This window comes from Aquarana catesbeiana, linkage group LG01 (assembly GCF_042186555.1).
Source record: "Aquarana catesbeiana isolate 2022-GZ linkage group LG01, ASM4218655v1, whole genome shotgun sequence".
Taxonomy (NCBI): Eukaryota; Metazoa; Chordata; class Amphibia; order Anura; family Ranidae; genus Aquarana; species Aquarana catesbeiana.
Window position 1 is genome coordinate 778,489,394 of NC_133324.1, and position 25,716 is coordinate 778,515,109.

The following is a 25,716-nucleotide window of genomic DNA, read 5'->3' on the forward strand; positions in this document are numbered from 1 at the left end:
TTGTTTAATACAGCGCACTCTCTTCTTCTTTATAATGCTAGAAAAATTAAGTAGTTTTGCTGCTCATATTCACACAGACTTCTCACAAACTTATTTATTTATTATGTATTGTGATTCCCTCAATATATTTTGATTTGACATTTTTTTTTTTTTTTTTTGAATTTTTTTCAAGGCTGAGGTTTTTGTTTTTTTTTTACTCCAGAATATTTTTGTGTGTGTTGTGTGTCAAGTTACCACAACACCATTATTATCTTGTATTATTTAATCTCAAGGAGATTGTTTGGTGTTTGGTGTCACAAACAAACTGTCCTTTTTGAAGGAAAACACACATAGGCGAGTATAGTTGAAACAAAAATTCCCTTATTAAGGGCTCAGAACCAAACAAAGAGGGAGGCAACGCTGGAGAAACATCATAAATTAGCGAAGCCTTTGACCCCCAGGGCAGACATCAATTATTTTACTGCAAAATTGGTGGCCTGAGGAGTCCATATGTAGGGGAGTGCAGTCTGGTCCAGAAGTCCCAGAGATCATGAAAGCAGCAGATGACATGTATGTTCCCAGGCTGTGGTGCTACAAGAGGCTGCATATTTTGCCAGACCAGACTGAGCCCAGGGCCATCACTCTCTGGTCTTCCTTCCACGCTTCCTTCCATGCTGTGGCTCTGGTGTTGGAGATGTGGCAGGAGGAGGAGTAGGACCTGGAGGAGGAGGAGGAGGAGTAGGACGACCTGGAGGAGGAGGAGGACTATGTGTGAGGTCACAAATGTGGGTTGCACATGTGATTTGGCCCCTCAACCCCTTATTTAGAGCTTCCAAAATTAAGAACTCACACAGGAGTCGTTGGCCCTCCTCCATCTGCAACATTTTGCATGCAGTTAGGTCAGCAAAGTCCTCCTCCACACTGTGGGGTGTTCTGAGGGCCACAGTAGCCTTCCAAAATAGGCCTATTGCAGCCTCCTCCAGGTTACTCCTCTTCCTGCCACTTTGTCTTTAAAGGTGTAGGGGAGGGACCTGGATATCAGGCAGTCTGCTTGGCCCGGCCACCTCCTGGCTGAGACTTCCCTGTGTATGAAAAATGGACATGGTTTTAGTTTTTGCATCATCAATCACAAACATAAATTAGTACTCCAAACTAACATCTATTTAACATCATTGATTGGACAACCAGCAATATTTAGAAGAATGCTATACCTGGCTCAAGCTGGGCTCCTCCACATGTTGCTGCCTGGAAGGCCCAGGTTGGACATCAGAAGCCTCAGCTGAGGTGGAAGGAAGCGTGGAAGGAAGAGTGGAGAGTGCTGGCCTGAGTTCAGTCTGACCTGCCAGAAAATGCAGTCTGTTACAGTACCACAGCCTGGGGACATAAATGTCATTTGCAGCTCCTGATCTCTGGGAATCCTGGACCTTCTTGTGCTCCCTTAGATAAGTGCTCCTCAGGCCACCAATTAGGATCTTCAAATAGATGATGTCTGCCGTGGGGATCACCGACTTCACAAATTGCAGCAATTTATCCAGCGCTGCCTTCCTCTTTGTTTGGTTCTTATATTCAGGGTGGTTTATCTGCCATAGACACGGCAGCTCCCTGAACATAACTATGAAGATTGGCATAAAGTCATGATCCTTCAAGATATCCATTTTAACTGCAAGACACAACACAAGACAAACCCTAATGTCAGCCTAAAGTCTTCTAAACTTGTGCAAATACAGGCCTCAATCTAGAAGCAGTATAGGCCCAATGTTAAATCTTACCTTCGCTATCACGATTGGCGCCTCCGTTACTCCTTACTCCGCTCACAGGTCGTACTTACTACGCACGCGTGTTACGTTTTATAGACACTGCGCATGCGTGAAACTCCGCCCCCCCGACGTTCTTTGTAGTCTATTCCCCGCCCCTTCTCGTTCGGCGCAGTGGGGAAGAGCACATGGCAGAGACAGAGCAGGTGTCAGATAATTACAGCAACGAGGAGGAGGAAAGCCCGGAGCCTGAAACATCCCGATCCAGAAAGAGACGATTTAAGGCATCAAATATGTCCTTTGGGGAGATGTTGGAGATGGTGGACATCCTGAAGAAGGCCGACTATAACGGGAAGTATGGACCTTACCCCAACCCCAATGTCCGAAAGGCCAAGATCATGGTGAAAGTGGTCAAGAGTCTGCACCGAAATTTTGGGGTACGACGATCGAAAGATCAGCTCAGGAAGCGATGGTCGGACCTCAAATTAAGAGAGCATGAGCAGTACAGAAGGATCCGGAGAGTGCTGCAAAAAAGTAAGTAGTTGTCCTGTGTTCCTATTCTTTATTTTTCTTACGTTTGTGCTGCTCCATGTGCTTTTCTTAACTGTTGTACAGTTTAAAATGGCAACTTTCATGTTCATGGGCACATTATTCGTTCGTATAAAACATTGTTCGTTCGGCCTAGAAAACACCATTGTTTTGGCCATATGCATTTGCCAACATTTTTTATGGCCTACTTGTCTGAAAATAATTTTTTTGTGTAGATGGGTTTGTAACTAGAACGAAATGCAAACTAGATTCTGTGTAAGGAGAGGACACTCAGCAGTTTTCACATCTGGACGCTGGAGCACTAGTGTGGGACACAAGAACACCCTTTTTATTAGGGGGTCCACACAGGTGCTCCAGTGTATACTATAGGGGTGTCTCCATCTGTGAAGCTTGTACTAAACAGGTAAAGTATTGAAGCTTGACAAAGGACAATAAAATTTCAACATCTTGGAACTCAGCCAAAATAGACAATTGTACCCCACTTCCAAGCAATGTTTCATATTCCTATTTCTGCCATCAATTATCTGTGTGCTAAGTATACCTTTTTTTTTTACATAGGGGAGAAAAGACTCGGAGGACACCCCTCATTCTAGGAGACCAGAGACCCCCCACTTCATGAAGAAGTGGAGACCTACCCAAGCCAAGCAGAGCAGGAGGAGGAAGGAGATGTGGTGATAATTGTAACAACAGGTGAGTGTCTGCGACCACAGGCTCAGATATGAGATGGATGCCGGCAGATTTATAATAAATAGTGTGTTTTTGTTTCTATCTTTTTAGGTGATCGTGATGTTGTGGATCCAGATTATTTTACCTCTGAAAGTGCACAGATCCTGATTGGGTACATCATGGGGTGTAATAGGGACTTGGAAAACATCCAGAAAAGCATCAATGATGTTCAAAAAAAGATTAAGATCATTGATGTTTTAGGGAGAGTTTAAAACCAAGCAAAATCCCTTTTTTTGGACTTTTTGTGAGCTAAAAATTTTTACCATTTTTTGACATATTTGCGAAAAGCCAAATTTTGAAGATGCACACAGTGTGTCAACATGTGCTATCTGCCATTACGGCAGATCAATGTATGCGTTTTGGGGGTGCAACCCCTTCCTCAATAATAAAGTAGCTGTGAGGAAGGGGTTGCACCCCAAAAACACGTCCCTTGATCCCCCGTGATGGCAGCTAGCACATGTTGACATTCGGCAATTGGTGTGCATCTTCAAAATTTGGCTTTTCCAGGGGTGACTTCACCCCATATGAACGCAATATCAAACACAGTTTGTAAATACTAATGTCTGATATTGCCTTCAAGTTCTTTGTAAGTTCAAGATTTATGTCTTTCTTGTTGATTTGAAAAATGCCTGTTTTATCTTAAATGGACATTTCTACTTTTTCTAATGTGACTCCAAAAATTGTTATACAACAAACATGCTGGTTTGTTTTCAAAACATTTTCTAAATGCACATGTGATTGTGCTGGTATTAAAAAGATTGTTAATCAAAAATGTGTGGATTATTGTTTCAACGCTCCAAAACTTTTGTTGTGCTCTAATTGGTGTTTTCAGTGACAATGGGGGTTATTTCCTAAGGTAAAATCCACTTTGCACTACAAGTGCAGTTTCAAGTGCCCTTGTAGTGTAAAGTGTCTTTGCCTTTAGTAAATAACACCCAACAATGCTTTGTAATGTTACACAATCACGCCATTTTCAGGACTCACCACATTTCTGTCAGGGTCAGCTAAAAGAAACACAAGCAGTAAATGTCACCAAAGATTTTAGTAGTTAAATTATTTTTTATTTGAAAAAGGTTTCAGACATTGTCTGGCATATTGATAGCCCCCCTACCCGCAAAGTAATCAAGGTATCTTAGCCGGACATCACGGGCACTCGGGGGGGGGGGGGGGTTGGGGGGCAAGCTAGGATGGCCACTTTCAAGCGCCGTCAGGGTTGGTTCATTTTGAAGTCCAGCCTCAGGCCCAACTGAGCCAGCATAGTTGGCAGAATGTTGCCGTTGTGTAGAACACAGCACGCCAGGATGATATGATTCAGTTTGTACTCCGCCATGTGTATGGGTGTAAGAAATAGGCGGAACTGGCTGGCCATGATTCCAAACGTGTTCTCCACCACTCTTCTGGCTTTGGCCAGCCGGTAATTAAAAACCCTCTGGTCCGGGGTGAGGGTCCTCATCGGGAATGGCCACATAAGATGGTCCCCCAGCGCAAACGCTTCATCCGCTATGAAGACGAATGGGAGTCCTTCCACATTGTCTTCTGAAGGTGGCAAGTCCAAGCTGCCATTCTGGAGACGCCTGTAAAACTCCGTCTGGGCGATGACTCCACCATCGGACATCCGGCCATTCTTCCCCACGTCCACATACAGGAACTCGTAAGTAGCTGACACCACCGCCAACATCACAATACTATTGAACCCCTTATAGTTGAAATAGTATGACCACGAGTTGGGTGGTGGGAGGATGTGGACGTGTTTCCCATCAATTGCCCCTCCGCAGTTAGGAAAGTCCCACCCAGGCCATAGTCTGCAGGTGCCCCGTAGAAGACGTCACGTATGACGAAACATGTAGGGCGTGGCCTCGCAGTGCTTGCCATCACGTGTTCCGAATTTCCTATTTGCACGGGCGTTCAGCCTTTGTTTTATGCCGGCTTTTTTTAGAGAAATATTTTTTCCTATTGGAATCTTTTATATGTACATCTGTGGTTTATTTTAACCAATAAAACCCCAAACGTTATTACACTATGGGAGTTCTTCTCCTTTTGTTTTTTTCTTAAATATGGACTCTTCCACTCCTGAGTCCCCCCTCTGATGTTGGAGCAGTTGGATTGACCGGACCACATTGGAGTCGGTGGTACATGCTGACAAGACCCGGATATCAACATTCTGTCCCTGCAGAGGGTTATATCTGCAAGCCTATACGACCTTGCCATAGAGGAGGTCCAACGATTGGGGTAAGCATACATCTATTACCCCTTTTTCTGCAATCAATGTACATTCGATAAGAGTCTCTTCAGCTCATTATTTCTCATGATTTTGTGATGAGATATACCAAGTGGACTTTTTCTTTCTACCTATATTTTTTTGAACCCAGTCATGGACTGATTATAAGTTTTTTTGATGTGTGATTACTTATTTTCAGCATATGTTAATATTTTGTTTGATCTTTGAGTAATGATTTTATGCACTTGTTGTTGTTATCATTTTTGCTGGGATTCACACATACATTGTGTCTCCTAGGCACTCTTTCCCTAATTATATTATTGTTAGCGCACAAAATTTTTATTTATATGCTTATCACTTCATGGATATTTGGAGTTTTTTTTGCAGCTGCACCTTGTGAATTTTATCTTTTATCACGTTTTGCTCATTAGCGCAGGTTTTTTCCACCATTTCTGAAATACATGAAAAAATACAAAACATTTTGTCACTTTTTTTTTTTTTTTTCAAAAACTAGGATACAACCCTGGGAGTGCACTAGACCCTCCTTAATATGTGGGGTCTGAGCCTCCCTCTCCCTGACCACCCAGGGTGTCTGCCCCCCCATTACAGGAACTATACATGGAGGGACAATCCTAGATAAAGAGTACCCTTCCCCAGGGCGCTCTTACCTTAGGAAGGCTAGAGGTAGTGTCCGTTGGCTGAGCATCCGCTTCCGACATGACTGCAGGTAGTTGCTACTACCGAGTCCCACGCTGCCTGTGCGCGTCCCAGACTCATCTCCAGCCTGTGCCTGGCTTCCCTATCAGCTCCGCGACCCGGAACCGGAATTCACGGGTTAAAGGCAAGCATTCGCCCTTCCGCCAGAAATGACGTCGCCCGGCCCGCCTAGTTCCAAAAAAGGAGCGGCTTGTACAGTGTACAGGAAAAGGCAAACGCCTGCTTGCTGCGGCCCTGTAGCCGCGATAGGGGTCCCCAGCAACCTGAAGCCGCACTCAACCAGGAAGGGGTAGCAACTGAACGAGGGGTAAGTACCCCCCTTGCTACTAGGAAGCCCCTGCTCCCCTTACCGGATCAGAAAAACAAAACACAAGCCACAGTCACCCTGACTGACTGGCCTGGCTCCTGCACAGTGAGTGTCTCCCCACTGGAGGAAACACTAATACTGAGGTCTGGCAGGGGGAAGTAAGAATTTATGGGCTGGCGCAGTGTTTCCTAGAGGAAGAGGAGGAGACTATCTTTCATGGTGGCTGTCCTGAAAGACGAAAGGGGAAAATTAGTCATTTTGCACATAAACAGGGAAAGCAGATTAGACACAAACATTCTTGGCCAACATCAAGATAACATTTATTTGAGGGAGTTTTTAAAGACCAAAGTATAAGGTACACCTATCAGACTCCCCCCCCCTCGTGGGCCATGTCTAACATTTTGGGGGGGGGGCTCTTGGACAGGTAACCCTCTCTACTTCATTGAGAGATGAATGCCTAAATAATGTGTATTACTTTGGCCAGCCCCTCCTTAGTTACACTATTGACAGCCCACTGGACAGGTAAGAAGTGTCATAATACAAAGATATCAATACACATTGTACAAATTTGAGCACATTTGGAAATTCTGCTATTACCTATCAAGATAATAATAGGATACAAAAACTTTAAACAGTACCATTTGAAAGTATTCAGGCAGGCCATTGCACTACATGCTTTGGGGAATTCATCCATACATCTGACCACTAAAGAGATGGCTATAGTGTGTATGGGTTTGGCAAAGTCAGCAGATAGAGGATTGAGGATAGATAGAGAATTGGTATCAGCTGACTTAGCAGTTGGGGGGAGGGAGGGTTCCAAATGATTTGGGGACCCCCCAAAAAAAGCCTCTGGCACTCTTCCTGAATTTAAAGCACAAATCACATTTAAAAACATTTTAGGGGGTGTTTGGGGTAAAGCACTACTATGGAGCTGATAAAATACTTTGTTAAGTGATTACATGAGGTGAATATAGGGCCAGGAGACCATGCTGGGGAGGTAAGTGAAGGCAAATATGTATGAAGGACAAAAAAAAATGACAGAAAAACCCAGCATGCATGAGGACAAAGGGGACATTCACAGCATATGACAATCATGGTAATTAGGGAATGATGAAAGAAATACAATATATTATCAAACATTAAATACAATAAAATGTGATATTAAAGGATACAAATCTTACCTTAATATACTCCTTCTGCAGGACCTGGATGATGGCAGAACAGGTCTCTGGGATAATGCTCCCCAGAGCCTGGGGGGAGATGCCTGTTGAGAATTTGAGGTCCTGCAGGCTTCCCCCCGTCACCAAGTACCGCAGGGTGGTGATGAGCCTCTGCTCCAGAGTGATGGCTTGCCTCATGCAGGTATCCTGCCTGCTAATATAAGGGGTCAGCAAAGCCAACAAATGGTGAAATACGGGGTCTGTCATCCAGAGAAAGTTCCTGAAATCATCAGGATTATTCTCATGGATCTCACGGAGCAAAGGCATATGACAGAACTGGTCACGCTGAAGCAACCAATTCTTGGTCCATAAACTCCTCCCCACCCTGTTCATGGACTGGACTTGTGTCAAGGTAAGGACCCCAACACCAAGCCCCCGCACAGCACGAACTCTACGAGGAGTACGTATACGCAACATGGCTAGAAAACGGTCGGCTGCTCACAACGAAGTAACAGAATGCACTGAAGAACAGCAAGGCCTGTGAAGAGCGACCTGAAAAACCGTAACGAACGAGCAAGAACACAATGACAAGAGTCACTCGTAACTCGCTGCACGCACTGAAGACCAGATACAAACCCACAAGCACAAACTGAACAGCAGAAAACGATCTGAAAACCATGAGTCTGAAAAAGCGCGAATAGTCTCTCATCAAACTTTTACTAACACGAGATTAGCAAAAGGAGCCCAAAGGGTGCCACGCTTGGTTCTGAACTGGCCTTTTCTAGTCTCGTCGTACGTGGTGTACGTCACCGCGTTCTTGGCGATCAGAAATTCCGACAACTTTGTGTGTACGCAAAACAAGTTTGAGCCAACATCCGTCGGAAAAAATCCATGGATTTTGTTGTCGGAATGTCCGATCAATGTCCGATCGTGTGTACGGGGCATAAGACATGCGGCAATACCTCACATGTGTGGTTTGAACAGCATTTACATATATGGGCAGGACTTACACCTGCGTTCGCTTCTGAGCATGAGCTACCGGGGACAGGGGCATTTTACTTTCTTTTTAATTTTACTTTATTTTTTTTACTTTTACACATTTTTTTACATTTTTTTTATCACTTTTATTCCTATTACAAGCAATGTAAACATCCATTGTAATAGGAATCGTTCGTGACAGGTCCTCTTTATGGAGAGATGTGGGGTCAATAAGACCCCACATCTCTCCTCCAAGCTGGAAAGCATGAGATTGGAAAAAAAAATCCACAATCACATGCTTACCAGCCACGATCGCGGCTTTGTTTACATACGTGTCTCGGATGTGACGTCATAACGTCACGCCCGGGCCTCCACCTGTCATAGAGAGGACTGGTGACCATCCGGTCACCGGAAATCTTTATGGTCGTCATCCGACGATAGCCGATTCTTTCTCTGGGTCCCCAGTGGCACGGGAGAGCCCAGAGAAGCACCGGATGGCGGCGGAAAGGGGGGAGGATGTCCCCTCCCGTCGCCTGTGAGAACGATCACGCGGCGAAACTGCCGCTATAATCATTCTTATGGTGCACAGAATCGCCGACTGGAAACAAGGATACAGGCATCATTCAGATATTCCCACTGAAAGTCAAGGATGTCATATGACGTCCTTGGGCTGGAAGTGGTTAAAAATGAATAGCATGTTCAAAATGCAGCTTTATGAGAAAATACTGAAACAAGTGATATGAAAGTGAGCCAGACTTCTTGACTTTCCCTTTTTGGAAACACCTACATATTCATGTGGACTGTTCACAGGGGTTGCACAGGGGTTGCGGTCACATGAAAGCAAAAACAAAACTAAAAAAATAAATAAATAAATGCTTTTTCTTTTTTGATCAGTGTTAGTTTAATAGGATGATTATTTTGGTAAAAAGCATTGCAAAGTTTTTTGAAAATAAAAGTTTCAATTGTATTCTTTTTTTAAATGTGACATTTAAAAGAAAAAAAAAAAAAGGAAAAAACAAAACATATAAATGAAAAAAGCTTAAATATTAAAGATCAATAAAATAAAAAATGAAATAAATGCAGGAAAATAGTAGTAGTGAGAAGAGGAAAAAGCAGTTAAGGGCTGATTAGAGTAAACTATGGATTAATAAGGGATTAAAGAGACAAAGTTTTTTTTTTTTTTTTTAACTTGTCAGGTTGCTTTAACCCCTTGACGCCAGCCATGCACAAATATGCGACCTCTCAGTGGGTGGGGTTTGGTGCCGAGTGGCCGCATATTTGCGTAAATTAGTGTAAATACAGCTGTACCAAGAGTGCATGCCACCAAAAAAAACCTGATCATGTGACCGCCGTGACAGCCAATCACGGCAGTCACAAAATCAAACCCCACTCTGGCTCCTGGCATCCTAAACCTCTTAAAGGTCTATGAGGTGTCGATGCCAAGGGGTTAGTGGACACCTGCAGATGAATGAAACAGAGTAGATACAAAAGTAACATTGTTATTGTGCAGCACTGTGACTAAGTGGTCAGCACTTCTGCCTGGCAGCGCTAGGGTCATTGATTTGAATCCCAACCATGACACTACCCGCCTGGAGAGTTTACATGTTCTCCCTGTGCCTGCGCGTGTTTTCTTTGGGCACTCCCATACTCCAAAGACATGCTAGCAGATTAATTGGCCCTAGCATGTGTACGAATGTGAGTTAGGGAACTTAGATTGTAAACTCCTTGAGGGCAGGGACTGATATGAATGTACCATATGTATGTAAAGTGCTGTGTAAATGGTCAGTAGTAAATATATACTATGTATCTAGTTAATCTGCATCTAAAAAACATTGATAAAAGGAAAAGTCTGCATTCACACAGTAACTCACAGCTTTGATTAATTAAAGCCGGGAATAGCCGAGGAGTAGGAGAGGGTGCTGCAACCAGGAGGAAGGACTGTACCTTGATTCATTTTTTATGGGTGCGTCTAGCAAGATTAGAAAAAAAAAGTAGTTTCTGCCACTGTACTATTACTCTAGAACACAGAATATGTTTACAGAACAGGAGGGTATAGGGATGACCTTATCGATGTATTGTTCATTGTATAACCATGGGGCGGGGTGAGTCGTGGACAAGGATAGTTTTTGTGCAGTATAGTCTGCAAAAGATCATGAACCTGGCTGTGCTTTTTAGCTTAGGTGCCTGGCTCACAAGACTGACCAAACAGAATACTTTGGCAGAAAAAATAATTCACACAAATGCATTCTAACTATGTGTTTATCTGAACACAGCTTTCAATAGAGCTTCACAGTATGAAAAATTAATTAGATTTCATCAAACTCTGAAATTTACAAGTAGGATACCTTCTCTAGTGAAACAATTCTGTATATGGTGCTGAGTTTCGCCTACTGATGGTTTTTACCATTTACTATCTAAATCTTGAAGTAATTCTACAACCTATTTACAGTTTTTCATTTAATAATAGGTTATAACCAAACTGCTGGGCACCTGTTCGGATGCCCTTACATTCTCATAACCTCATGACACCCCTCCCAAGTTTATCCCTCTCCTTACCTACAAGTGATCTGTGTTTGGATTGTTACCCTACTTTTGTGTGCCTTTTCTTTTTTTCGTTAAAAACCTGTACTAGTCGCACTTATACGTGTATACTTGCCTTGTAATTTCTTTCAATTAAACATTTGAACAAGAAAAAAAAATAATTGATTATTTTATTTAAAAAAAAGACATGAAAATAAATACCATCACAAGAATTCCCCACAAACTTATTAGAGGCATTTTCTTAAAACATGAAAATAGACAAAGTTAAATATTTACATTGTAGAGTTGACTTTTTACTACGTCTATCTACTAATTTTATTTAAAAACAATTTAAGTATAAAATGCAATAATACATTTTCCAAACAATTCCCTTTTAGCCGCCTTGGTCCCAGGATTACCCTTTTTTACTCTGAAACCAAAAAATTTAATTTCAGGCTTGTAGAAAACATTTACTTGTCACCTGGGGTGACAGGACACAATAAGCAAGAAATAAAGAATATAATAAAGATTATACTGATAAGTACATTTGCTCCTTTCTGTACACCGCTCTGTACTAGCTATACCCGAAAAATATTATAGTGCAGAATGTTGTTTTGCACGGTAATGCTTAAGAAGGGTGTCTTCTTATTGCCAACTATATTTCTATGCCTTTTTTCCTAGGTATGCCCTTGTGAGCATTTATTCCTGTATGTGCCCTGTGCAGCACCCTACCAACTGTCCAAATTAGTCCCAACTGGTGGTTACCCCAGTAAGCTGTAGATACCATTTACTGCCTTGAGGTCTTGTTATGGCAGGATCATTTTATGTGGCATTAGGGTCACTTGATGTGGCATGAGATTTGTCAAATTTTGGTCCTCAGTATCAACACTAGAGGAAAACCTAGAAGTTATGTGAGGATAGTGGAAGTATCTGCATCATTTAGGCAGAGCCGTATCCTTTTCAATGATGTTTGTATATAGGATATCCCGACAGAAATGTGTTGGTTTGGCTTGTGCTTGGATGCTGAATGACATGGGAAATATGATGCAATTCATTTTCAAGTAAAATGGGGAAAAAAAGGCTATAGCCAAAGTGGTTCCATCACACTGTGTAGCTTACAACGGTGAGGGGGTGGAGGCAGCAACACCTATGTAAAGTGTCACTAGCAAAATCCCTCAACGCAGTCAATAAAGGAGAAGTTTACCTTTTGTAACACATTTCATGTTTAACTCATATTTAGGGTGGAATATGTAACATGTTCCAGAAGCTGCAGCCTCTCTCCCCCCTCCCCCCCATGACAATGAGCAAGGGATTTTCTTCCTATGCCCACTGTCACTATTTGGGCTCCACCCACACAGCTGCGTTATTCATTCAGTTTCCTGTGAATGCACAAACTACAACTACCATCAGCTGATGGCTTGTAGTTCTGAATACAGTAAACTGAGGTGGCTGATGAGTGGCCTCATAGTTCATTCACAAGCCCTGCAGCTGTATGGAGGTATGTGCTGAAAGCTGCAGGGCTTGCCTGCAGGAATCTGGCATTGCACCCCTGATCCACTGATCATGAGTGCAATGCTTTCCAAGCTGCTAAGGGAAAAAAATAATAAATGCACACTTTTTTTCCTGCAAAAATACATGCATTTATTATTCTTTCCCAAAAGGTGAACTTATCCTTTAAGGGAAAGAGAGCTTCAAGGGCACTTAAAGTGATAAAGTCTTGTTTTTTATAAAAAAACAAAAAAACAAACATGTTATACTTACCTGCTCTGTGCAGTGGTTTTGTACAGATCAGCCCCGATTCTCCTCTTCTCTGTTCCCATGCTGGCGCTCCTTGCCCCTCCATCCTGCTGGGTGCCATGCATGCTAGAATGCATGAAGGTAAAAAACCTTGTGCCTTTACAACCACTTTAATTATATGTTACTATGTGTGGATAGCTCCTGGAGAGATTGAAGTGTGACAGTACACACCTGCATAAAATTACAAATCATTGTTTTAGAAGTGATTGACCACACAAAGCACTTTGCTGCATCAGATATTTATAACAGTAAATACTGGTGATTGGTTAGCAACCCTTCTAAAAATTGTGACTGTCATAAATCCAAACTTCTGTACCTGGACTTTGCCCAGCTCAGCAGTCTCATGCTAAATTTGCAAACTAGCTTACATGTCTTTTTATTGCTGGTTTTCTCAACTTTACAATATCGCAATGAATATTTACCCATAGGACGTTTATCAAATACCCCTGTTAAATAACAGTCACATATCAGTTTCTCATTTACGCCCTGAAGTCTATTGTACCCATACCCTCTATAGAGGTGTTCCCCAAGCAATCATTTATATGTTTAAAGCAAGAAATTCTAACTAAATTCGTTTTACTCCAAAGGGTTAGCAACTTTTAAAGTAGCGTTGGGTTTGATAAATTAGTATGTGATCACTTTAAAATTATGTAATTTTGTATTTTTTGATTTTTTGTAGTTTTTAGCATGCTTGGTCATGGAAGATAAATAAAAAAATAAAGTGCAACTCTTTAAATAAAAATCAATTAATTTACATATTGAACCAACAACTATATTTGCATATGTAACTTACCAGATTGACTTCAATAGTTTTCTCCCAATCTTTCTCATTATTAACACCAGCATTATTTACCAATATGTCCAGCCTTCCAAAATGTTCCACTGTTCTCTGAAAGGCATCTAAAATAAGAAAAGAAAAAAGGTTAATATCAAAATGTACAATGACTAAAAAGTTATTGAAAAGGGCTACACTCTCAAATCTCTTAACATATTGTAAGTATATCTCAGGTATGTCTACATTGTAGATCCACAAAAGAAAATGGTTGAATAAACATGTGATGATAAATGGTATAAGGAGAAAATTGTATTGTGTGGTGTATGTAAAAAAAATGCATAAGGAGGCATTCTTTTCAGTTTGAACCGTATGTTAAAAAAAAAAAGGAATTTAAATGATATAAAAATCTAAACTTTATCCGTAAAAACGTAACTTGACCCCCATCCATTCCCACATGGCAGTTTTGTTACATGAGTTTTTATTAAAATAAATCCCTGTTGGTGTTCGCTTTCAACATATGTTCAGTTTGAATTGACTGGGTTTGCAACAGGTACTTCAACTTTTGTAAATTGCTTTTTCATTTCCATCTTGAGTACATTTAACATTGTCTTGTTGGAAGCGCAACTATATCGTACTTTTAAAAATATACACACCTGCATCATTTGAAAAGAAATACAAAAGCCGCCCATACTAATTAAAAAAGAGATGCCATACAGAAGTATGCATGGGGACAGGGGGAGGGAAGAAATACTTCAAGACTGGGGTGGGAATAAAAAGGATAAGTGCATAATGTTTAAAATTGCACTTATCCTAAAAAAAAAAAAAAAAAGGTTGTTTACTACAGTTCTAGGTCTTCAGGACTTATTTACCAATTTTAGCAAAGTATTTGCTCTTCATTTGACAGAATTTTGCCCCTAGGGACTCCAATGTTCCATGTCATGAGCCCTAATTACTTAATCTGTTCAGGAAGAAAATTTGCAAATAAATATTTTCTCTTGTATGAATGAAGTATTAAAAAATGAAGACATTGGAACTAGAATATAAAAAATCTTCCATAATTGCACATCCAACTTACTTTCATGAATCTTTGTGAAATTCTTTCATACTGGGCTAAAGGTTCCAAGGTGAACACTTACCTTTATATCTGATAGGGTTTTTCCAAAAACCCCGGAGGTTTTGGGAAAAAGAAGATTCCTGAGGAATAATTTTTTTGTAACCGTAACCTTTCTTTCATCACTTAACTGGTAAACGAGAGGACATGTGGCTGATAATACAGGGTATAAGGCCATATCTCAACATAGCAGTACACCTGTAGGCTCACTTCTTACAAGTGTATGTTGCTGTTCCTTGGATCAGTCAGCCTGAATTAGCCCTATCTTTGTGCTAGAGAAGAAATTCAATTAGCTAAAATGTTGAAATACTAAATGGTTAGGGTTTGGTTACACATTGGCAAGGTCAGATTAATCAGTGCCTAAGGCAGAAATGTTTTAAGTGGAAAACAGATGTCTATGTCATTATTGTGTAACATTTCTTTCTTACGTAAACTTTGAAGCTACAGTGAAGAAGAGATTAGTGTTTAGTTAAAAATGGCAACATGTCCCCAGGCATGAATAGCAAGACTGCCTTAGTGCTACCATGACATTATACAGAACGGATGTACTCTGAAATTAGCTATACTGAGGCTCTGTCATTTTAGTGCAGTTGCTAAGAAGCTCCAAACCTTTCAAGAACGTGGGCATGATCCCTACTAGAGTGCTTGCAACCTTTGATATGTGGATATATTTAAAATAATTCTGTTGTTATCAGAGTGCTCTAGAAAGTATTTGAATTTTTAGAATTTGAACTCATAGCAGTTTTACTAAAAAGGCTGTTATCCCCTTTACTATTTCTACATTTGTAACTTTTCTTCAAATTATTTTTACTCTCTGCCTGAAAATCCTTTAAAATATTGTTGCATTGTTTGTCGAGTGATTTATAGCTACTTTATAAACAAAGAACTTTGCACTGCCATGGAGAAACAGTAAAAATGCATAGCCAATCACCTTCTTTTCTCACTTATTAGTACCTCTTAGCTGTTCCTGGTCTGTGACATCACACTGGATAAACATTGTCCTGTGACTTCCAAACTGCTCATCCAGGGAAGATTTGCACTCTTCACCAGCTACGTGGTTCAGGTCCACCATTACAAGCTGTTTAAAGAGAAGATCACGTCAAATAAAAATTTTAATTATAAAAACAGGTGCAATAGGCATCAAGCTAACTTACTTTACATGTTGGATAACACACATCGGGGATACCTGAGTATCTCTACTTTTGGATCTTTTTTTAGATCCCACACGCAACAAGATTTAAATTACCAACTGTTGGGAGCTTTTTGAATCCTTATCTACACTGAACACGATCGGTTTTCATCTTCAATGACTTTTGTTCTGAATACAGACAGATATATGTTTCACAGGAATTTTATATTGAAGCCTAACTTTTGATACCAACATCCAAATAAGTAGTTTTGATTTGACCACATTATGGCAACTCTACACTCGAACGCATCTTTTTGTTTTGCCACTAACATGACATTACAGTGGTAAACCACCTATAGAAACATGATGTGAAAATATTTGTACAGTATAATCTTGTTGGTAACCTTGCCAGTGTCTTCATAGGCTTCTTTAGTTTAACAGGACAATCTGCTACAACTCTACAACTACAACCAATATGTGACGAACGCGGGTGTCAGATCCCTGCCCTCCTCGCTAACTTGCAACGAAGGACCGGCCAACCTCACACCACGCTGTCACTTACGTAACAATGCCTCTCAGCTGCGCCAAGCACAAAGATTTTCCAGCTTGCGGGACCACAATCTAGGTGTGAGCAGCCTGAGAGTGATTGTCACTGGGCTAATTACACAATTAACCCTTTAACTGCCACCACCCCCGTTAAAAAGACCGAGCTGGGGGAAGACTCGTAATTTTAGCAATACCAATTATAATTTTAGAATAAGCGTCTGTCACACACGCTGCCACCACAGACAGGTCTGCTCAGAGTCAAACTCTACAACAGTAGCGCCCTTCAAGAGGCAGGTTCGTTTATAGCTTGCATTAAGAGCTTTAGAGACAAGGTTAACACTTTTCAACATAAACAGGGTTTATTATGAAAAGGTCAACTCCTTGAGAAGCCTATATGAGCAGTAGCCTAGGTTTTAAATGCACATAACTGCATGTGCTGTGCATGAGTTTGCATGTTAATGTGCCATTTTTTTGTAATTTTTGAGAAGACAAAGTTTAAAAAAAAAAACAACACCTCTTAACATAATAATAGGTCGAAGTCTGTTGGTAGAACCCAAAATTGCATGCATCATGCAAACTTTCCAAGACCAGATGCAACGAGAAAAAAATATTAGCCAACAGAACAAGGATATAAAAAGGTAAAAATCTTAAAGCAAGAAATACAGTCTTCTACAAACACATTTCCAGTATGTTGTAATCATACTACATCTTTATAACACAAAAATATACTAAAAGATTTGGATTGCATTATGTTCATACAGACATTTAACCACCTGCCGACCACTCACAGTAAATATATTATGAGCAGGCGGCAGGTGCTTCTGGGTTTGAGGCCTGCATGTGTGCGCCCCCTGCCGACCCGTGCTGTACTTGGACAAAGCATGAGTATGGCAGCAGATTTCAGCCAATGATTTTGACTGAAACCTGCTGATTGGCTGTGTCCAATCACGCACAGAGTTCTGTGTTTACAAACACACAGAAATCTGTGTACAGAAAACAGTGATTCGGCCATTTCTTGTCCCTGAAGCAGGGAGAAAAAACAGCTAGATTAGTAAATAAAAGCAGCACACTTTTTTTTAACCCTAGACATGTAGCAGAATAAATTTTGATCTACATTTATGAAGTGCTAATAAAGAATAAATAAAAAATAAAAACCCAGTAGTGATCAAATACCACAAATAAAAAGCTCTATTTATGTGAATGATATACGTTTATTTGCGTTGCATGACCACTCAAAAGCCACTTAAAGTAGCACAGTGCTGAATAGCAAAAATGGTTTGGTCATGAAGGGGCTAAAGCCTTCTGGTGGTCAAATGGTTGACTTAAGGTCACACATTTTTAAGTGATTTATTTCTTGCTTTAAGCAACTTTGCATGTTACCATTTTTTCAGTGGGAACTAAAAAAGGCATTACTATAAAAAAAGTATAACGCTGCACTACTGTACATTTATTAATCAAAGCTGCAAGACCTGAACCGACACTTGCACTGATAGATCTATTTTAATTTGTATGTATCTCCTATGGTGCTTGTGCCTCCTAAGGTTGCACCTTGAAGTTCTACTATTTCATTTTTTGTTTCCGTGATGGGTCAATTCCACATTTTGTGCACGTTTCCATGCATTACTTAGCCCCAGCTGTCACTATATACGCCCCATTTTCTGTTCTAAGATGCCCTTGTACAGCAATTCAAAACCAGACTTGCTGCACAGCGCCTGCAGTGAGGACATGTGCAACACAACACATGCTTTATGACATATTTCTCTTTAATCCAAGAATATAATGTTTTAATTTAATTAGGTTATATTATATTGTATGGATACAAGTGGTTTATAACTGGTTCATCAGTCTGGATCACAGTGCTTATTTGGCTTTACAGCAATACAAGACAGGGGTTTCGTGCTTGGAAAAGATCCACTATCACACCTGCTGTTACTTAAAAATATTGATGCTAGGAATTTATGAATGCCGACAAGCGGACATAACTCTTTCAGCTAATGAAAATAACTTGCCTAGAAGCTAGATTCCTGGGCATCAACACAATTCTGTGTCTATTATTAGTAGCCATAAAATATAACAGATTTGACATCTTAAAAACACATGCAATGGACACTAAAATGAATAGCAAAAATACTGACACTAAAATAAGAAACACAATGCTTCCCCAATGCTATTTGCAGGAGTTATAGAAAGGCCAATGAAAATACTGAATGATAGAAAAGCCAAATTATTTTTTAGATGAGCCATATGCCATGCCACGATAGTAATATGGGAGATGCCATTGCTAGTTTGTTGGGAAGATTGTGTGTCACCCTTATCCATACTTCAGTGTTTTACTGGTTTACTGACCTGGAACAAGCATGCAGCCAGTGATATATATGTATTTTGTCAAAGGTGACGTTAAACCTAATTGTTAAAGGAAGGATGAAGATGACAGCCCTGGAATTAGTATCTTTAAAACAAAGACAGCAATGACAACTTTCATATTACTATCATAAGAGGTTGCATTTAAGAAGAACTGCGTATTATCACTTCAACTACATAGGTCACATACTCAGGATATTGCACAAGTGTCTGATTAATGCTTAAAACATTAGTTCAGACCACTAAGAACTAATAACGAAAGTGCCCATACACATTAGGCAGCCTATAACATGTGTCATGATGAGGAATGACTTATTAAAAACAGTGACCAAAGTTTAAAGGGTTGTAAAATATGGTAATTTGCTTATTTCTGAGCTAACGAGAAAGTGCAATGAAGGCCAAGTTAAAATGTCCAACTCCGCTTATCATACTTTCAGCAAAGTTTCAGAATTACACCTGCAGCCCTGAAGTAATGCAAGCCGCTCCTGTTCCAACATAAAAGAATGACTTTGGCTCATAGGGCTGGTTCTTGGAGGACAAAGCATGGTGATAGGCATGATGAGACATGTTGTCCCAAAGAATGTCATCACAAGACATGCTCAGTGTGCACTTCTGGGCAAATTATGGTGGGAATCACTGCTAAGTGATCAATAGACATGTGCGATTCATTTTGTATCTAAATCTCTGAATCACGGAGGCGCATGCACGGAGCCCAGCGAGATGGCCACTTAATCTCCTGAGCTCCGTTCGTCTGCCGCTCCCTGCACTGAGCGGCATCACCCGGGAGCCACCACAGCGGTGCCAGCACACAGGGGAAACAAGCGGGCAGACACTTATGGCGGCAGGAAAAGCTATAAGGGGCTTAAAGGCACAATTGAAGCCTTTGGGCATTGGGACATCTCTCTTCTCTCCATGGCAGGACGCTCTGCAGGAAGAGGTATGTGGCAGAGTCCCCATCCTCACATCCACAGGGATCCCATTATCCCCAGCCACCACAGTGTCTCTTTTGAATCAGACACTGGATGAGATGCTGCTGTCCCCCTCTGCTGCAGCCTCCCCTGGGCACAATGTGGCTTACCAGAACAGGGAACCTCACGTCCCCCAGCACCATGATATTTCCCTCATGCTTAACAGATTTGCAGAACTGCTGGACAGGGGACTAGCACAGACTGCAGCCAGGATTACTAATGATATTAAAATGGATCTTTAGCTACTAGGCTCACGTATTGAAACCATTGAAAACAGAGTGGATTCCACAATAGACATGGTTAACCAGAACACTGATCGTATCCAAGATTTACATGACCAACTAGAAAATGCTATGGCCAAAATTGATGATCTTGAAAATAGGTCCAGAAGGCTCAATTTCAGAATCAGAGGACTGCCTGAGACCATTACGGATATTCCGGAAGCAGTGCACTCCCTCATTAAGAGTCTCAGTCCTGATGTCAGAGCCCATAAAATGGAGCTCGATCGGGCTCACAGAGCACTAGGACCTCCCTAGGACGCTCTGCAGGAAGAGGTATGTGGCAGAGTCCCCATCCTCACATCCACAGGGATCCCATTATCCCCAGCCACCACAGTGTCTCTTTTGAATCAGACACTGGATGAGATGCTGCTGTCCCCCTCTGCTGCAGCCTCCCCTGGGCACAATGTGGCTTACCAGAACAGGGAACCTCACGTCCCCCAGCACCATGATATTTCCCTCATGCTTAACAGATTTGCAGAACTGCTGGACAGGGGACTAGCACAGACTGCAGCCAGGATTACTAATGATATTAAAATGGATCTTTAGCTACTAGGCTCACGTATTGAAACCATTGAAAACAGAGTGGATTCCACAATAGACAGGGTTAACCAGAACACTGATCGTATCCAAGATTTACATGACCAACTAGAAAATACTATGGCCAAAATTGATGATCTTGAAAATAGGTCCAGAAGGCTCAATTTCAGAATCAGAGGACTGCCTGAGACCATTACGGATATTCCGGAAGCAGTGCACTCCCTCATTAAGAGTCTCAGTCCTGATGTCAGAGCCCATAAAATGGAGCTCGATCGGGCTCACAGAGCACTAGGACCTCCCTGGCCAGATGGTCTGCCCTGAGACATTGTGGTCAAACCACATTATTATAACATTAAAGAAGAAATCATGCAGAAAGTTTGCTCTGCCCCGCAAATCCAAATTATGGGCCACCCGGTCCAAATCTATGCGGATATCTCTCCATACACGATCCAGAAACGGCGAGCACTCAAACTTCTCCAGACAGTACTGACGCAGAAAAATATCAAGTACTGGTGGCTGTTTCACTTTAGTCTGAAATTTGAGTTCAAAAGCAAACCCTTCAATTTTTCCTCGTTCCAGGAAGGAGGACATCTACTGCAAAAATTGGGACTCATATCTACCGATCTGCCCTCGCCAGTGCAGACTTCATCCACAAATCTGTCTAAGCGAAAACCGCCATGCAGCCCACTCACATCTTTATGGCAGAAGCCTAAAGCCGTGTACACACGACCGGACTTTGACCAGACTTTGACCGGACTTTGACCGGACTGGTCCGACGGAACAAATTCATTGGCAATCCGACCATGTGTGGGCTTCATCGGACCTTCAGCTGACTTTTTTTATCGAAAATCAGATGGACTTTAGATTTAGAACAAGTTTCAAATCTTTCCGATGGACTCGAGTCCGGTCAAAAAATCCGTTTGTATGCTAGTCCGGACAAAAAAGGACGCAAGGGCAGCTATTGGCTACTAGCTATGAACTTACTTATTCTAGTCCCTTCGTACGTCATCACATTCAAACCAACGGACTTTAGTCCGTTCGTCTGTGGGCAAGTCCGGTCGTTCAAAAAGTCAGTCGTAACTCCGTTGAAAGTAGGTCGGACCTTTGATGCTGAAAAGTCCGCTCGTGTTCACGCGACATAAAACCAAAAAGGCCAAAAGAAGGCTTACCCCCCTGATATGGTGAACAGCTACACTTCTGTTTTCAACCCCCCGTCACTGGGACTGGGTCTACTTGGCCCTTTTGGCATTACTGCCCACCTGGACTCACAAGTCAATTGACCTCCTGGAGCTCCTATCTCTACCTCACCATTGGACCCTGTTGGTCCCCCGCATTCCTACACTCTGCATACAAAATGTTGGACTGCATCCTGGCCCTTTCTAGGATTCCCTCTACATCAGCCTCGGACACTATCAAGGTTCCTCTGGACTTCCTGGACCCATCCCTTGGACCACTCACCGGGGATCTACTTTCACCCTCCTCTCCTCTCTAACTCCAGATGGCCCCTATTATTCTATGTGGCATGTGATGCTATACAGCACACTACATCAGCTAGATCCTAATTGATGGTTTATATGTAATAGTTCTTTAAGGTGATGCACTCTGTTTAACATTAGTTCATTATTATACATTTGGGAGTACCGCAAACGGAGCAGTACCGTTGCACCTCCTCCTGTACTCGGTGCTGCAGATTTTTTGCCCTCCTGGTCAGGACTTCCCCCACCGGATGGGGATACTGTTTTTTTCCCCCAGGGATGGGTGGCATTTTTCCCACACCCATTCTGGGGGCTCTCCCTTTAGACTTCTCTTACCTCTCTCTTTTCTGTCTCTCTTTGCTGGTACTAATCCTATCCTTCTAATGACGTGTGTGAACTTGCGCCCGCACAGGATCCTGGAGACTGCTCCCCTCGCCGACACCATCCCTCCGGACTCTGGTTATCCCACCGGACAGGTAGCTGATTGGAGATCATTGGCAATGGCCTCTATGATGCTCCATGGCTGACCACATCACACCCCGACCCTCCATGTGCATATGGCGTCTCAAAATGTTCAGGGGATTAACCCACCCATTAAACACCGGAAAATATTCCAGTCCTATCATGACCATAAAATAAACATACTGTTTCTTCAGGAAACACACTTCCACAAGACATTCTCCCTCCTTTATACACTCTAAATTCCCCAGGTTTTATCTAGCAAATTCTGACAACAAAACCAAAGGAGTGGGCATATTTTTCTCTTGCAATATCCAGTTCTCTTTTCTTTCAGAGTTTAAAGACCCAGAGGGTCGGTTCTTACTTGTGAATGGTCTCATAGATGAGCAGCTCTACTCTATCATCTCATATTATGCTCCAAATAGGGGGCAATCAAAATTTTTCCAAACCTCTTTCACACCCTGAGCCCACTTACCGAGGGCCTGGTCATGTATGGAGTAGACTCTAACACTGCTTTTGATGCAGGATTAGATAAATCCCGCCCCCCAGGCAAGGACCATATCCGTCCCACCAGGCAGAGCCTCAATGTAGCCAGACAAATTTTTCACCAGGGGATGGTGGATGTATGGAGAGAAATGAATCCACATGCGCGGGACTATACACAATTCTCTAGCCCTCACAATACCTACAGTGGGGACGGAATGTATTCAGACCCCCTTAAATTTTTCACTCTTTGTTATATTGCAGCCATTTGCTAAAATCATTTAACTTCATTTTTTTCCTCATAAATGTACACACAGCACCCCACATTGACACAGAATTGTTGACATTTTTGCAGATTTATTAAAAAAGTAAAAATGAAATATCACATTGTCCTATGTATTCAGACCCTTTGCTGTGACACTCATATCTAACTCAGGTGCTGTCCATTTCTTCTGATCATCCTTGAGATAGTTCTACACCTTCATTTGAGTCCACCTGTGTTTGATTATACGGATTGGACTTGATTAGGAAAGCTACACACCTGTCTATATAAGACCTTACAGCTCACAGTGCATGTCAGAGCAAATGAGAATCGTGAGGTCAAAGGAACTGCCTGAAGAGCTCAGAGACAGAATTGTGGCAAGGCACAGATCTGGCCGAGGTTACCAAAAAAAAAATTCTGCTGCACTTAAGATTCCTAAGAGCACAGTGGCCTCCATAATGCTTAAATGGAAGACGTTTGGGATGACCAGAACCCTTCCTAGAGCTGGCCATCTGGATATTGGGGGAGAAGAGCCTTGGTAAGAGAGGTAAAGAAGAACACAAAGATCACTGTGGCTGAGCTCCAGAGATGCAGTCGGGAGATGGGAGAAAGTTGTAGAAAGTCAACCATCACTGCAGCCCTCCAACAGTCGGGGCTTTATGGCAGAGTGGCCCGACGGAAGCCTCTCTTCAGTGCAAGACACATGAAAGCCCGCATGGAGTTTGCTAAAAAAACACCTGAAGGACTCCAAGATGGTGAGAAATAATATTTTTTGGTCTGATGAGACCAAGATAGAACTTTTTGGACTTAATTCTAAGCGGTATGTGTGGTGAAAACCAGGCACTGCTCATCACCTGCGGTTTAAACTTACGATGCTTAGGGGGTTTTTCACTGTCAGGGCTGTAAGAATGTGGAACACTCTTCCACAATCGGTGGTGTCGGCAGGAAGTATGGATAGTTTTAAAAGACTCCTGGATGTGCATCTTAGCGAACACAATATACAGGGATATGGGAAATTATTTTTTTCTACACACAAACACACACACCTACACAGGTTGAACTGCGTTGACTGTTGTCTTTAGTCAACGTTACAAACTATGTAACCAACTATGTACTTTCAGACAGGAGCACAACTCTAGTCAACATCGTCCAATATTTCCCTTTGTGGGTTGGACTAGCAAGGATGACTCAGAGAAATAAATTCCCAAAATAATGAGTTAACACGTTAAAACGATTATAGGCTATCTTCTGAAATAAATACCGAAAATATAAATCAATTTGGAACAACGACTATACAAAATGAATCCGAATATACAAAACTATTAACAAAAACAAATCATTCTAACATAACGAATATGATGAAACAAAATGATTTGCTTAACGAATGAACACCAAATGAAGAAAATTTGGTAGGTCCTGCACTCTAGTGATCAAAGCCACGGCTGTGATTACGTTACATTTTTAAATATAATGTTTTACTAGATCAAAGACTGCAAGTAGTATTTAAGCATACCCGGAGCAGCGCAGTGGCTAAGGGGTTAGCACTTCTGCCTGGCAGCACTAGGGTCATCGGTTCAAATCCCAACCACGACACTACCTGCCTGGAGTCTACATGTTCTTCTTGTGCCCGTGTGGGTTTCCTCCAGGTACCCTGGTTTTATCTCACATTCCAAAGACATGCTGGTAGGTCAATTGGCTCCTGTCTAAACTGGACCTAGTATGTATGTGTGTGTGTGTGTATAAATGCGAGTTAGGAATCATAGACTGTAAGCTTCTTAAGGGCAGGAACTGAAGTGAATGTATAAAAAGTGCTCTATAATATGAAGGAGCTATACAAGTACTGTACCTGTAATAAATAAATAATAATGTTATAGTGTATTTTTGCTGTCTTTGTATCATTGGGGAAATTTCCCTTCACTTCCTGTCCCAGGGACTCAAGGAAGTTAGAGGAAAAATTCCACAGTGAGGAAGATCCAGTATTAGACAAGTGTCCCTTAAACAAGTGTACCCATTGGAAGAATTCCCATTAGCCCTTGTCCTGTCCAAAAACTCTATATTTTGGATTTCCCCTTCATTTTTTTTCTTAGTGACAATGGTCACCAGTACAAATAGAAGGGTTAATCCCCAAATGGGGACATCAAGAAAACCTTGACAAAGGTTCTAATCCTTTCTCACTCTATTCAAACCACCAATGTTGTAAACAGTGACCCTCTAGTTAACCACTTACTGACCGGCTCACGCCGATATACGTCGGCAGAATGGCTCTGCTGGGCAAAACCCCGTATGGCCTAAACTGATGAATAAATTTGCTTTTAAAAAACATTTTTGGGGATATTTAGTATAGCAAAAAGTAAAAAATATTTTTTGAAAATTATTTTCATTTATAGCGCAAAAAAAAACCCAAAAAAAAAACAAAAAACGCAGAGGTAATCAAATACCACCAAGAAAGCTTTATTTGTGGGAAAAAAGGATGCAAATTTCGTTTGGGTACAGCATTGCATGATCGTGCAATTGTCAGTTAAAGCGATGCAGTGCCAAATTGTAAAAAAGAGCTCTGGTCAGGAAGGGGGTAAAATCTTCCGGGCCTGAAGCGGTTAAAGTAATAAATGCACACAAAAAAACCC

General features: G+C 41.6%; 1 protein-coding gene across 1 annotated transcript in view; it reads right to left on the reverse strand.

The window, feature by feature from the left end:
- The window catches only part of HPGD (15-hydroxyprostaglandin dehydrogenase), a 156,257-nt gene that overhangs the window by 93,882 nt on the left and 36,659 nt on the right, over positions 1–25,716 (reverse strand). The window contains exons 2-3 of the mRNA XM_073606525.1: positions 15,546–15,669; positions 13,499–13,605 (exon numbers count right to left, since the gene is read on the reverse strand). Coding sequence (XP_073462626.1) covers positions 13,499–13,605; positions 15,546–15,669 — 231 coding nt within the window. The remainder of the gene's footprint in view (positions 1–13,498; positions 13,606–15,545; positions 15,670–25,716) is intronic.